We start from the raw sequence: 12,118 nt of genomic DNA, 5'->3' as shown, positions 1-12,118 counted from the left end.
GACTTTCCAAACTCACAAATTTGACTTTTGCCATTTTAAACATAATTTTTCCATTTTTATTTTTGTGTTTTGACCCTTTATCTCACTTTTCCAAATATTTTCTTGAGCTTTAAGCTTTTTGTTTTGACTTTTTAAATTTCAAAATGATTTATTATCAGTGTTTTTTTTTTGTTTTTTTTTTGTCCTATTTTATTGCTGGTGAAAATGAGGTTGACAGTTTATGGTTTAATGTTGGCCTTCTGGCTCTCAGGTTAAACCTAAATGAAGAATCTGGCCCCTGCTGTGACTGAGTTTTACACCCCTGCCATAAAAGACGTACAACTCAACACAAACTTTAGGATTAAAACTCATGACTTCACTGGGACTTGTGCCTGAATTTAAACATATTTGGGTCACAGCAACGTAGCTGCCTATAGTTGATGGTTTATGTTGACACATGGCCAGATATCATGTTTCCTTGGGGCTTAGATACCCTCTGCTCTCCTCAAAGACAAAGGCATAAAAAGACAAGAAATGATATCCAGGGTTGTAAAGATGGAGAGGTAAATACAGCAACGCAACACAGCAACACAGCAATACAGCAAGAAATAGTTCTGAGTATTTGCTTCATGTGTCGTAATGTTACATAATTACATGTTATTATTTCATAGCGTGGTGAATGTGCAGGTCACAACTTGTCCACTTGTGAGCGTTTTGGAGTTGTTGGATTGTGTATTTGATGAGTTTGATGAGGGAAAGCCAGAATACTGTCTGCTTACATTGAGTTGGCACAGAAGCTCCGAACTCGGCAGCGCTGATCTAGAAACAGCTTGCACCAACAACTAAAGGTAACGAACCTATTACTAAGACTATAGGGATTATGGCAATGGCCGAATTTGCCAAAATGTTTTGGTTTTGGTGGCAGCACTCAGGACCTAATTCCCCGAGCGCTTCTCACCAGTGTTTATTGTTACTACCTTACAAAAAAATAAATCCAGATTTCCATGGTAGACTGTAGCTCTCTGTGCTTTTTATTGAAATTTCTCACAGCAGACATGTTGGTGCAGCGTTGCTAAAATGTGGGTTCTTTTATACTTAGATCCTGGAGGAGACGGTCTGAATCACTCATAATGGAGAGAAAGAGAGCCAGAGGGTCTGTGATGGTGTCCTCTGTGTCACTGCAGACAGGAAGTGCTTTGAATAATGGCACAAATAGAGCGAATACAAAGAAGCACAACCAATATCTTTTTATAAATGTTAATATTTGGACAACTTTTAGTCACAGCATGATGACATTTTTTTCACATTTTATTTTCTGAATGATGGGAGAAGATGTTTGTAAGGAAAAATTCTTCATCATTATCGCCTTTGTGTGTCATATAAAAGCATTTGCATTTTAATTTCCATTTTTTTTCTGTCTTTAAGGTCTAATAATTTATTTTAAAATTCAAGTGCTCCAGCACACTCACTCTTAAAGCCCAGGTTGTCCTGAGAAAAGGGAAGTTTAGAGCTTGAACATTTACCGCAGGGTTGACGTTTTGCAAGCTTTTTAAAGGGAAATTGCAGGATTTTTGAATCTGTGTTTATGTTTTTGTTTATGTATTAACCAAAGTGGGATTATGCCCCAAAATTAGTGCATCAGTTGGTTCTCATCCCCATTGATTTATTGCTTATTGTTTTTTTGGCACACTTTGGTTAAGCTGCTGCAGCATCTCCCTGCAGTCCCAGTGATGTTAAACAAAGTCCACCACTAATCCTTAATGCCTCATTTCACTTTGCAAACTCAGCAGTCTTCTGCATTATCAAAGATTTACCTCTTTACTGTTTCCTATTTTTCCTTTCAATCCATAATACATTCTTTTTTTTCATAGTGAGGTTCATGTCATAATCTTCAAACTACCTAGAGTCACTTATTGTCTTTCAAAATAAAAGCAGCTTATATCCAAAAAAGAGGACAATTAATTTTAGTTCAAGGCAACACAAAAATCCATCATTAAAAATGTATAGTTTTGAGTGCAAATTATAATTAACTGCAGAAATACTGAGGTCACTGGGGGCTGGAGCTGATCCCAGCTGTCACTGTGGTTGAGGTGGGATACATCCTGGAGTGATTATCAGCCAATCACAGGGCTGACAGAGACAAACAGACAGCCATGCCCACATTCACACCACCACAGGCAATGTAGAATCACCAATAAACTAATGAGCATGTCTTTGGACTGTGGTAGGACGCCAGAGTACCTGAAGAGAACCCTCACATGGACGTGTTGTTGGAGAGATTGAGGAAAAGACAGCAGGTGTTATTTCATTAATGTCACAGCAGCAGCTGTCTGAACAACCTTCTCTCTCCTACAGGCTCTTCAACGGACTGAATGGGATCAAGATCGAGACTCAGGGTAAACAGTCGATGCTGGTCTTTTTCAACGTGTCAGAAGAGGACTATGGAAACTACACCTGTGTTGCTATGAACACCATGGGAATCACTAATGCCAGCATAATCCTCTATGGTGAGAACGCATGCTAGGTATTAAGAACACGTGGATATAAATGCACCTGTTAGATTCACCTTAAAACCAAACGCTTGAAAATATTTCATCGTATGAAACCACTTCCTGTAAGCTCTTCATTGGTTAACCATTCATCAGTATCCATGGTAACTGCCTCTTAAGGTAAAGCTCTGAATTAGCTGAAGAAATAAGCCATGTGGACCATTTCACTCATGTTATAGTTATTATTGAATTAAAGCACTGATGTTAACTTCAACCTTGACTACATTTTATAACTAACAGTGTACTTGCATGTACAGTATTTAATTTCACTGATCACCAAAAATTCTGAGAATTAGTGGGTCTTTTTTTTTTAACCTGTTTTCTTTTACAGCCAGAGAAGGTTGATTTAAACACTAAAACAGATATTTTATCACACAGTGAATGTAGGCCAATAAGGTATCAATCAAAGTAAAGAATTCAGGTTTGTTAATTCTCCTGGTAAAATAATCACGAATTAATTTTCCTGTAAGCCTTGAGTTTCAACGTGGGGGTCGCCAGATGCCCTGAAAAAAATAATAATAATAATAATAATAATATTTTTTTAAATGATTTCATAATGTGTATTTTACACATTATATTAAAAATATGTCAATAAAATATGTTTAAAGTTAAAAACAAAACAAAACAAACAAACAACAACAACAAAAACACTAGATGAGATTTATGCTAAAATCAAAGTAATCAAAAAAAAAAAAGTTTAAAAAAGTAAGTCTGCACACAGATTTGTCTGGGCCCCTGACAGACCCAGAGGTTCCCTCCCCAGCTGTGATTTATTGATATCAACATGTGTGTGTTTTATTGGGAGCATTGGTGCTAGCATCCTGAATGACAGTAACCTCGTTTTGGAGCTGAAATGAGAGTCTAACCATTATTGGATTCTAATGTTGGAAGTATTTATCTGTGCCACTTTTAACCTCTTCCTCGCCCAACACTTGACACTATGATTTGCCACTTTTCATCAAGTTTGTGCAATAGAGTGGTGCAGGAATGAGTCCTAAAACATTGACGTGAGTATTTTTTTTTTTTGGAAAAATGCTTCGTTTAAGTTTAGCATTTTAGCACTTCTGGTTCCCTTGTCTGAAAGTCTGTGAGATTTTTGAATGAGTTTTCAGTTAAATGCCTGAAATGAGGTCACTCGATCCGCAGGAGATGACTTTAAATTCAGTCAACTGTGTTGTAGTTCAATATAGCATGACATTAGCTTTTCACTCTTGTAAATTATTTTTACAGACCAAATATGATTATATTATTTATCTGTGAAAATTTTCTTTATGAGCAAAACTTGTAAGTTTCATAAACTTTTATTGAACATAGATCTTATTTTCAGCAATGATCCAAAAACCCATAGAAAATCCCACAAGCTGGCGCGCCGGTAGTCGAGTGGTTAAGGCGTGCGCCATGTACGCAGGCGACCCGGGTTCAAATCCAGCCCATGGCACCATCTCCTGCATGTCTCTCCCCGCTCTCTTCCCTGTTTCTGACTCTATCCACTGTCCTATCAAAAACAGGCCAAAAATGAATCAAAAAAAAAAAGAAAATCCCACAGGCTCACCGCCAAAGGAACCCATGCGATGCTAACTTCTGAGTTTTGCCACAGATTTACATCATGACTGCACCCCTCTATTGGTGTCCATTTTTTTTGCATCTTTTTGCCAACTTATGCCATTTTACACCAATTTTTCCTAATTTTAACCCCTTTTATCACTTTTCCCCCCAATTTTTGCAAGTTTTAATACTTTATTTTTACTTTATTCTACCTTTTTTGCCACTTCAAAACCAGTTCTTGCCACTTTCCACCTATTGTTGCCTCTGTTGATTCATTTTTGCCACTCTTAACCCCTTTTGTTATGCCCGATTTTGCCCATTTTAACCAGATTTCACTGTTTATTATGACCATTGTTGCCACTTTAACCCATTTCTGCCACTTCGGCCTATTTTCTGCCACAGTTAACCTGTTTTTGCCAGTTTAGCCCTTTAAGACCTACGAGAGCACCAGCGCTGCCAACGCATTTCTATCTTTAACCACGGGTTGAATTGTAACTGGATGAGATAGAGCAATAACTCTTTTGGCATATATAACTGTAAGAGAAACAGCAACAAATCACACATTCAATTAGTCCCAGAGTACTGTTTCCTTCCAGAAATATCCTTTCTTCTTTTGCAGAAATGTTGTTAAAAGATCACATCAAAAACAGTTTCCTATAATATGATCTGGACCACTTCCTTTCACAGCACTTCCTACTTACGTGTACGTGATAATGTTTTATCTGCACAAATGCTATTGTGATGTTTTCTTGCAGGTCACAAGTCGCACTTGTTATTGTTTCAGCACGGTCTTCTGCAACCATGCACGCTCAAAAGTATCTGCTACACTTAGAGATTTAGTTGCACTACTGTGGATAGTTTACTTTTTATAAACATGCTGTCTTTTCACAATTTGAGCACAATTTCATTTTATCCTCATTTTTGCCTTCTATGGTAGATCATAAACAGTTAAAACCTTTTTTCCCACTTTTATATCCCATTTAGCCAAATTTTCCACTCATTTTTGTCATTCTTAAACCAATTTCTGCCACTTTTTAATCCTCTTGTACCACTTCTTTTTTTGCCCTTTTTTGTCACTTTAACCAATTTCTGCCATTTTAATCTAATTGTTGCCACTTCTTACCCATTTCTGCTATTTTAGTTTCCCTACCTTTTCTACCGTTTTTTTTTTTTTTTTTTTTTTTTTTACCCACAAGAAAAGGGATATAAGTTTTTTAAGAAGGCTATATACTTAGGCACAAATGACTAAAAAAATACTTGTTCCTTGATAAGAGTGGCTATTATTCAGGTTAGATATAAGATATGGATATCTAGGCTGTTATCAAGTTTTTATTTTTATTTCATTTTCACTTTGTTTTTTCAATTTCAGTTTAGCTTGAAGTAGTTTTTACTGCTGGTTTGATCATTTTAGTTTAGTTTTTATTTTGCAGAAAAGCTTTGTTTAAGTTTAGTTTTTATTAGTTTTAGTGTTAATTTTATTTTTTTCCAGATACATGTCAGGGCAGAGTGAACATGATACATTTTTAAAAACATATTCAAACAGGCTTCTCTTTATTTTTCATTTTATTTGTTTTAAAATGATGTTTGAAAGCAACTCCAAACATAAAACTACCACTGTGTGAAGTCTTAACCAATCAGATCAGGTAATTTTACACTCCCCAGACTCTGGTGTAGGTGCCAGTCAGTATGGTTGTGTCAAAGACTAAAACTAAGGATATTTTGTCTCTGATTTTATTTTATTTTAGTAAGTTTTGTAAGCGCACTAATAGTTTAAGTTAGTTTTTGGTTTTTTTTCGGTAAAGCTTAGTTTTGACGTAGAGTTAACTAAAATGATTTTTGAATTTTAGTTTTAGTTATTTAGTTAGCTTTAGTTAACTCCAATAACCATGGTATCCACTTTCAGCACTGTTTGAGGATGAACAGAAGTTTGCAGAAGTTGTTTTTAGCTGTTGGTCTGTTTAGAGACAGTTAGGGGGGGCAGCACTGAAACAAACAATGCAGTAGAAATGCTCGTCTCTGATTGGTCAAACGGGGTAAAAACGTCATAGCTACAGCAGAATTTTGGCTTGTACTGACATAATCCTATACTGGTTAGAATGAGCCTTAAATCTCTGTGGTGCAACCAAACAACGACACAATCTTAGTAAAAAAAAAAAAAAAAATCCCTTGTTGTATTGTAGGTCTAAGTGTGGTCCTCATGCCATGACCAGAGAAAGAGGTCAGTTAAGAAAGGGATGAACAATCTGATTATAACTCTACTCTTAGAATGATTGTTGCATCATTTAAAGTAGTGATATTTTGGTGTTTTTACAACATAATTGAGAATGAAAACCAGTCTTTTTAACAGTGTAAATTTGTTGTTTATTTCTGTAAAGTCACATGGGATTGCAGGTTTTACAAAGTGAAATGACTTCTGTTTCAGTCAGTAATATAACTGGTCTTAATAATGCCTATGTGGCTATTTTCCGCAGGTCCTGGTGCCATGCATGATGTGAACGGGGCCGCCGTGTTGCACCGTAGCTCTGTATGTCTGGTGATGACTGTAAGCTCACTCTACCTGCTCAAGTTCTGATACGAAATGTCACAACCGTCAAGATCCTCTCAGCGTCGAACAGCAAGAACAGACTATTAGTCTCATGAGAAGAATGGAAACCCAAATGCACCAGTGGTTCACCCTAAGGTTTCTCTTTTTTTTTGTTCCTTTATGGTTCTGCATCAGAGTCTGCTCTCTGCCGGTTCCCCAGCAGTGAGAGGTGTTGATTTAAAGAAGGGGAGGTTTGATTTATGCACTAATTGGATGATGGTAGAACTACTGAGTTTGCGTACCCCCTCACTTTATTTTCTTTTTTTGTATGTGGAAAGAGAAAAGAAAAAAAAAAAAACATGTAACTGTTGATAGTTGACTGTTTATTGCCCAATATTGAAGTGTACATTCAGATTATTATTGTGTCATGTCCTGTTCAATATCTGTACAATACCATTAAGCTTTTTTTAAGTAAATGACGAAAAAAAAAGGCAAAAAATGCAACGTGATTGTTGAATTTTACTGTATTTTTACAGTTGTATGCAAACCAGAGTATCAGAGCCTTCATGATAAACGATCAGAATATTAGATAGTACCCCATGATTTCTCAGGCAAAGTCCTACAGCAAAGTGCATCCAAATTTTTATTTCCATGGTAGTGTGTGTAGAAAATGAACAAATGTGTATAAAAATCCTGCACTGTTTTATTAAATGCATACTCTTATGAGATGGCATTTTAACACCTAATCACAATGTCATAGCAGCTTCACGGCACACTCAGCACTGAAAATATAAGACTATGATTTAAGGAGATTATGTTAAATATCAGAAAGGAAAATGCCCTGCTCAGTGCAGATTCATGCAATGGTAAAATTAACTTTTTGAACATTTTTCAAGTCCCACCTTCACCAAGAAGCAACGGTTCCTGAAGCTCCATCCACTTTGGTCATTGTAAGACAAAGGCTTTGTTCCAAACTGGTTTCTGCATACTGTCATAAGCAGTATGCATGCAAATGTAGTACAGAGAATGACCACTAGTCTGTTGCAATTTTGCAGTATGCTTGTCACAGCTTGGCTGGTTCCCTGTCCTGGAAAAGCCATTTGTTTGTACTTAAGGCACAGGTCAGACACAAATATTTTCCAGATACGTTGGATATCACACAGATTTGCATAGAAAAGAATGGACTTCTGGCTGACTCGTCTCCACAACCAAAGGCTAGTTTATGTTCTCTTTATGTAAAAAAGTCAATCTGTGCATTTAAATCATAACAACTAGAGATGGGCCAGATCCAAAACTTGCTTTTTTTATCTAACACCAGACTGACTGTGCTGATTATCACCAATCCGAATTCTGACATTTTTTCTGTGATTGCCACCTCAGCATAGCAGATAGCAGAATATTTCTCTGACCCTAAAGATCAGTCCGGTAACGACCTAAACGTCACCCGTTGGTGTCTGTAATAACAGCAACATGAAATGAGTGTTCGCTTTGTACAGCGTCTTGATCTGACTGTAGGTGGCTTAAATATGAGCTGCAGCAACTCGTATTACAACGGCTTAAACAACAGTTTGAAGGTTTTTAAACTCACGTTTTTTTAGTCTATTATGATTCAAAGAAGCGCGCTGTGGTACTGAGCGAGCCCAGAGAAACAGATATGAAAAGTGCCAGCAGGGCTCTGTTAACAGGGTGCCAAAGCTACGTTAAAAAATTATAAACATGGTACTTCTGGGAAATCCGTCACAATAAGTCTGTAGTCGTTGTTTTGCTTTAGTGCTTTAATTGTGAATGTCAATTGTTTACTTTGAAAACTTCATAGATATTCTTTTTAGTTGAATCCTTCTTTTTCTTATTATTTGAAGAGGTTTGTATTATTTTTATAGATTTTTATTTCTACATATTTACTTTTTAGTTACTGTTGCAATTTTATTTTCAATCCCCTGTGCTGATGTAGGTTGTCTACAATTGTTGCTGCTGTTTTTTTGCAGCTCTCCACAGTTTCAAATATTTAACATAAAAACATTTATATAGTAATATATGAATTTCTTGTAATACTGTCAATAACACTATTTCAAGTTTACAAGGGCTTTGAGTAACGTCCACACAATACCACCAAAAACAATCAGAATATTAATTATGATTACAAAATATCAGATTTCATATTGGGTATCGGTACTGATGTACTAGAATCAGATCAGAACTCAACAAGTTGATCAGTCCATCTCTAATAGTTGACATTCACAAAAGCATCAAATATTTGTCAGAAGTTTTTAATAACTCATAAACTCCACCAAATTATGACACTAGAAAAGCACTCGGAGAGCGCAGACCTCCGCCATTAGCTCTATCTCTCAATAGTAAAGAATCCTTTAAAAAATTCCTGTATCCAGATGGTAAACCGGATCAGTCCCAAAATCTAATCAGTTCTTCCTTATGCCATTTCTGACATTTCCTGAAAATTTCATCAAAATCCATCCTCAACTTTTTGAGTTATGATGCAAACAAACAAACAAACCCACCTGATCTCATAACCTCCTTGGCAGAGGTAAAAATAAAATGAAATTCTGTAAATAATAATTTTGGTCACATCTTACCTTGACATAACTTTGAAGTGCATAAAAACTAAATTTGCACAGTTGTAGCTACAGTTGAAAAGGACGTTTTATACTCAGTATCTGGGGCCACTTCTATCAGCATCGCTAGCCACGCTTCAAAACAACACGGTGCATTGTAGGTAGACTGTCATAGGCAACGCAGAGTGTTGCATTCAAGGTCTGAAACACCATGGGAATTTACTAAAACTTGAAAAACAGGTTGCCCTCTGCACCTCTGGGATGACCACAGGCTGCCACCCGGATCAAGTCTATGGCTGCTTTCCTGTACATCTCTCCCCATACTCTCATCCCCATTTCCACATTCATCCGCTGTCCTGATATCGCTAACAATAAAGACACAAAAAGCCCCCCAAAGAAAATAAAGACTCTAAAAAATCTACAGCAATTATTTTTTCTTTATATTTTGTATTGCAAGACAAAAAATGATTCATTTATAACTGAACTAACAAAGTGACATTCCCTCAAACTATCTCGATGAGCATAAACATTACAAAAAGACGCTAAAAGTTGGGTGACCATTTTTCTGTATTTGATTTTGACAAAAGATGCTGAAGGTGGACTGGGTGACAAAGAACAGCTTCTGTTCAGTTATTAACTAGTTCAGGGGTTCTCAACATTGGGGTCCGATCCCATTTGAAGTCACGAGACAGTGAGAAGGGGTCTCCAGATGCTTTAAAAAAACTAAGAACATTTTTGGATTAAACTTTTGCCAATTTACACCAAATTGTAAGCCATTTTATCACTTTTTTCCCACCAATTTTGCCAATTTTAACATATTTTTGCAACTTAAAACCCATTTTTTGTCAATTTTAAACCCTCTCCACCGCTTTTTTTCTGCCTGTTGTTGCCACTTCTAAACCAAATCTTGCCACTCTCTGCCTATTGTTGGCTCTGTTGACCCATAACTGCCACGATTAACCCCTCTTTACCGCTATTTAAGCCACATATCACAATTTAATATTGGTTTCTGAATATTTCTGCCTCAGCTAACCTTTTCTGCCAGTTTATATCAATTTTCATCCCATTTCAACAAATTTCCACCTATTTTTGCCACTTTAACGCCGTTTCAGCCACTTTTGAATCCCCATTTATCGCTATAATGCGACTTTTTGCCACTTTAACCCATTTTTTGCCACGTTTATCTAATTTCTGGCATTTCTAACCCATTTCTGCTACTTTCAAAATCTAATGTCACCACCTTTCCCACCATTTTTGCCATTATTAACCAATTTTAGTTATTTTTAATGTATTTTAATTTTGTTTTTGACAAAACGATCTACATTTTTAAGAGGGCCTCTTACTACACAAATAAATTAGGATTTGTTTCTTTGATAAGAGTGGTTATTATTCAGATTAAATATAAAATACCACTTTACAATGGACCATGATTTTGCTGGCCCCAGAAAGCTCTCCCATTCCCCCCCTAATGAACAGTCTTGTGTGCACATGACTTTTCTTGAATGTGCAAATCTGTGCTCAGCTACCTTCAGGTACAGTGGGGGTCCCCGGTCTCTGGCACCTTTATTTTGGGGGTCGTGGGCTGAAAAGGTTGAGAACCCCTGAACTAGCTTATAATCTAAGTTATGGACATGTTTACAATTTTGTGGTAATCATCCTCTTCTTATCATCCTCCTCTTAAAAAATTAAGTTATTAAAAATGTGCTGTGTTTCTCCTGAGTGAAATAACTGTAATTCTCAGTGAGCCAACATGTGGTTGTTAAAATAAGTTCTTTCATTCTGATAGTAAATAACATAACTTCACTAGAAACCGATTTCTGACGTGAACCTTCCCATTGAGGTAATATGCAAACATGCTCCTTCAGTCAGTGACTTGCTTTAAGATATTTTCCACCAGTCTTTTTTATTTGAAAAGCTGGAGAAGCAGGATAAGGCTCTTGATTCAGACCTCAATTAAAACCCAACAGTGGAGTCACATCTTCACCTCCAGAGCAGCCACACAGCTCCAGTCCATATCAAACGCACAGATGATAAAAGCTCAGCATATTCACCAACAACAGGAGATAGTGAAGTCAACCTTAATCATAATGCTCCGTGCAGCTGCTATGAAGCTTTTTCAGGTGTTATGAATGTGTGCTTTAACCTGCTTTGACCTGAGATAACCAGCAGACTGCTCTGAAGACTGCAGAAGTGATGGCTGCTCTCTCTGGTCACTGGATGCATTTTCAACCATCTTTTTTTTCCCTTTAGTCTGCCTTGGACAGAAATCTCCAGTGACAAGAATTTAAAGCACAAGTGATTGATTATGTGACGTTCTGCTGTTGTCAGTTCACTTCTGTGCATAACTATGAAGAAGTGTGATAAAGACAAACCCCGGGGATGAGATTGATGTACATGGGAATGCTTTTGATGTACTCACATGTAAAGTTTTGTGCTTGTAATGATGGTGGAGCAGTCGGCTGCAGACTGTAACAGTGACTTTTTTCGAGGTTTGTAAAAAAAAGAAATATAAGACGTGAGAATCAGATGCCTGTAAAACTAAAGCGAGGGGTCGATGAACTCCTAACATCCCAAATGGAAGGACATGAGAAGTATTGATGTCAATAATCTTCAATTTGTTTAAAGCTCCCGTTAACAGAGGAAATGTTTAATTTAAGGTTTATTTGTGCTTATGATCATGAACAACAGTGGAAGCTGAATCTTGTTTTGGTCTTTTGTTCATTTTGTTTCTGTTTTAAGGATTTTAGATATATGCATTAAACTATCTAAAACTCCTCCTTAATGTATAATTCTCTGGGCATTTGAAAGATTTTGGTTTCATAATGTTTGACCCCACTGATGGCTGCTTGTGTCACCTGTTTGATATGTTTCTTTGACCTGACTGGAGGTTCAGCATACAGTAGACACTTATGTGGTATAACGTCATGGTATCATTGATTGAGAGATTGCAA

The 12,118-nt window shown here is 36.7% G+C and overlaps 1 protein-coding gene across 2 annotated transcripts in view; it reads left to right on the top strand.

The window, feature by feature from the left end:
* The window catches only part of opcml (opioid binding protein/cell adhesion molecule-like), a 449,122-nt gene extending 440,106 nt beyond the window's left edge, over positions 1 to 9,016 (top strand). For both annotated transcript variants that reach the window (XM_041800529.1, XM_041800528.1), the window contains 2 exons: positions 2,335 to 2,486; positions 6,545 to 9,016. In XM_041800529.1, coding sequence (XP_041656463.1) covers positions 2,335 to 2,486; positions 6,545 to 6,645 — 253 coding nt within the window. In that variant the 3' untranslated portion in view covers positions 6,646 to 9,016. The remainder of the gene's footprint in view (positions 1 to 2,334; positions 2,487 to 6,544) is intronic.
* Positions 9,017 to 12,118: the final 3,102 nt, after the last annotated feature.

The sequence above is a fragment of the Cheilinus undulatus genome, linkage group 12 (assembly GCF_018320785.1).
Source record: "Cheilinus undulatus linkage group 12, ASM1832078v1, whole genome shotgun sequence".
Classification (NCBI taxonomy): Eukaryota; Metazoa; Chordata; class Actinopteri; order Labriformes; family Labridae; genus Cheilinus; species Cheilinus undulatus.
This window is presented reverse-complemented; position numbering and strand designations above follow the sequence as displayed.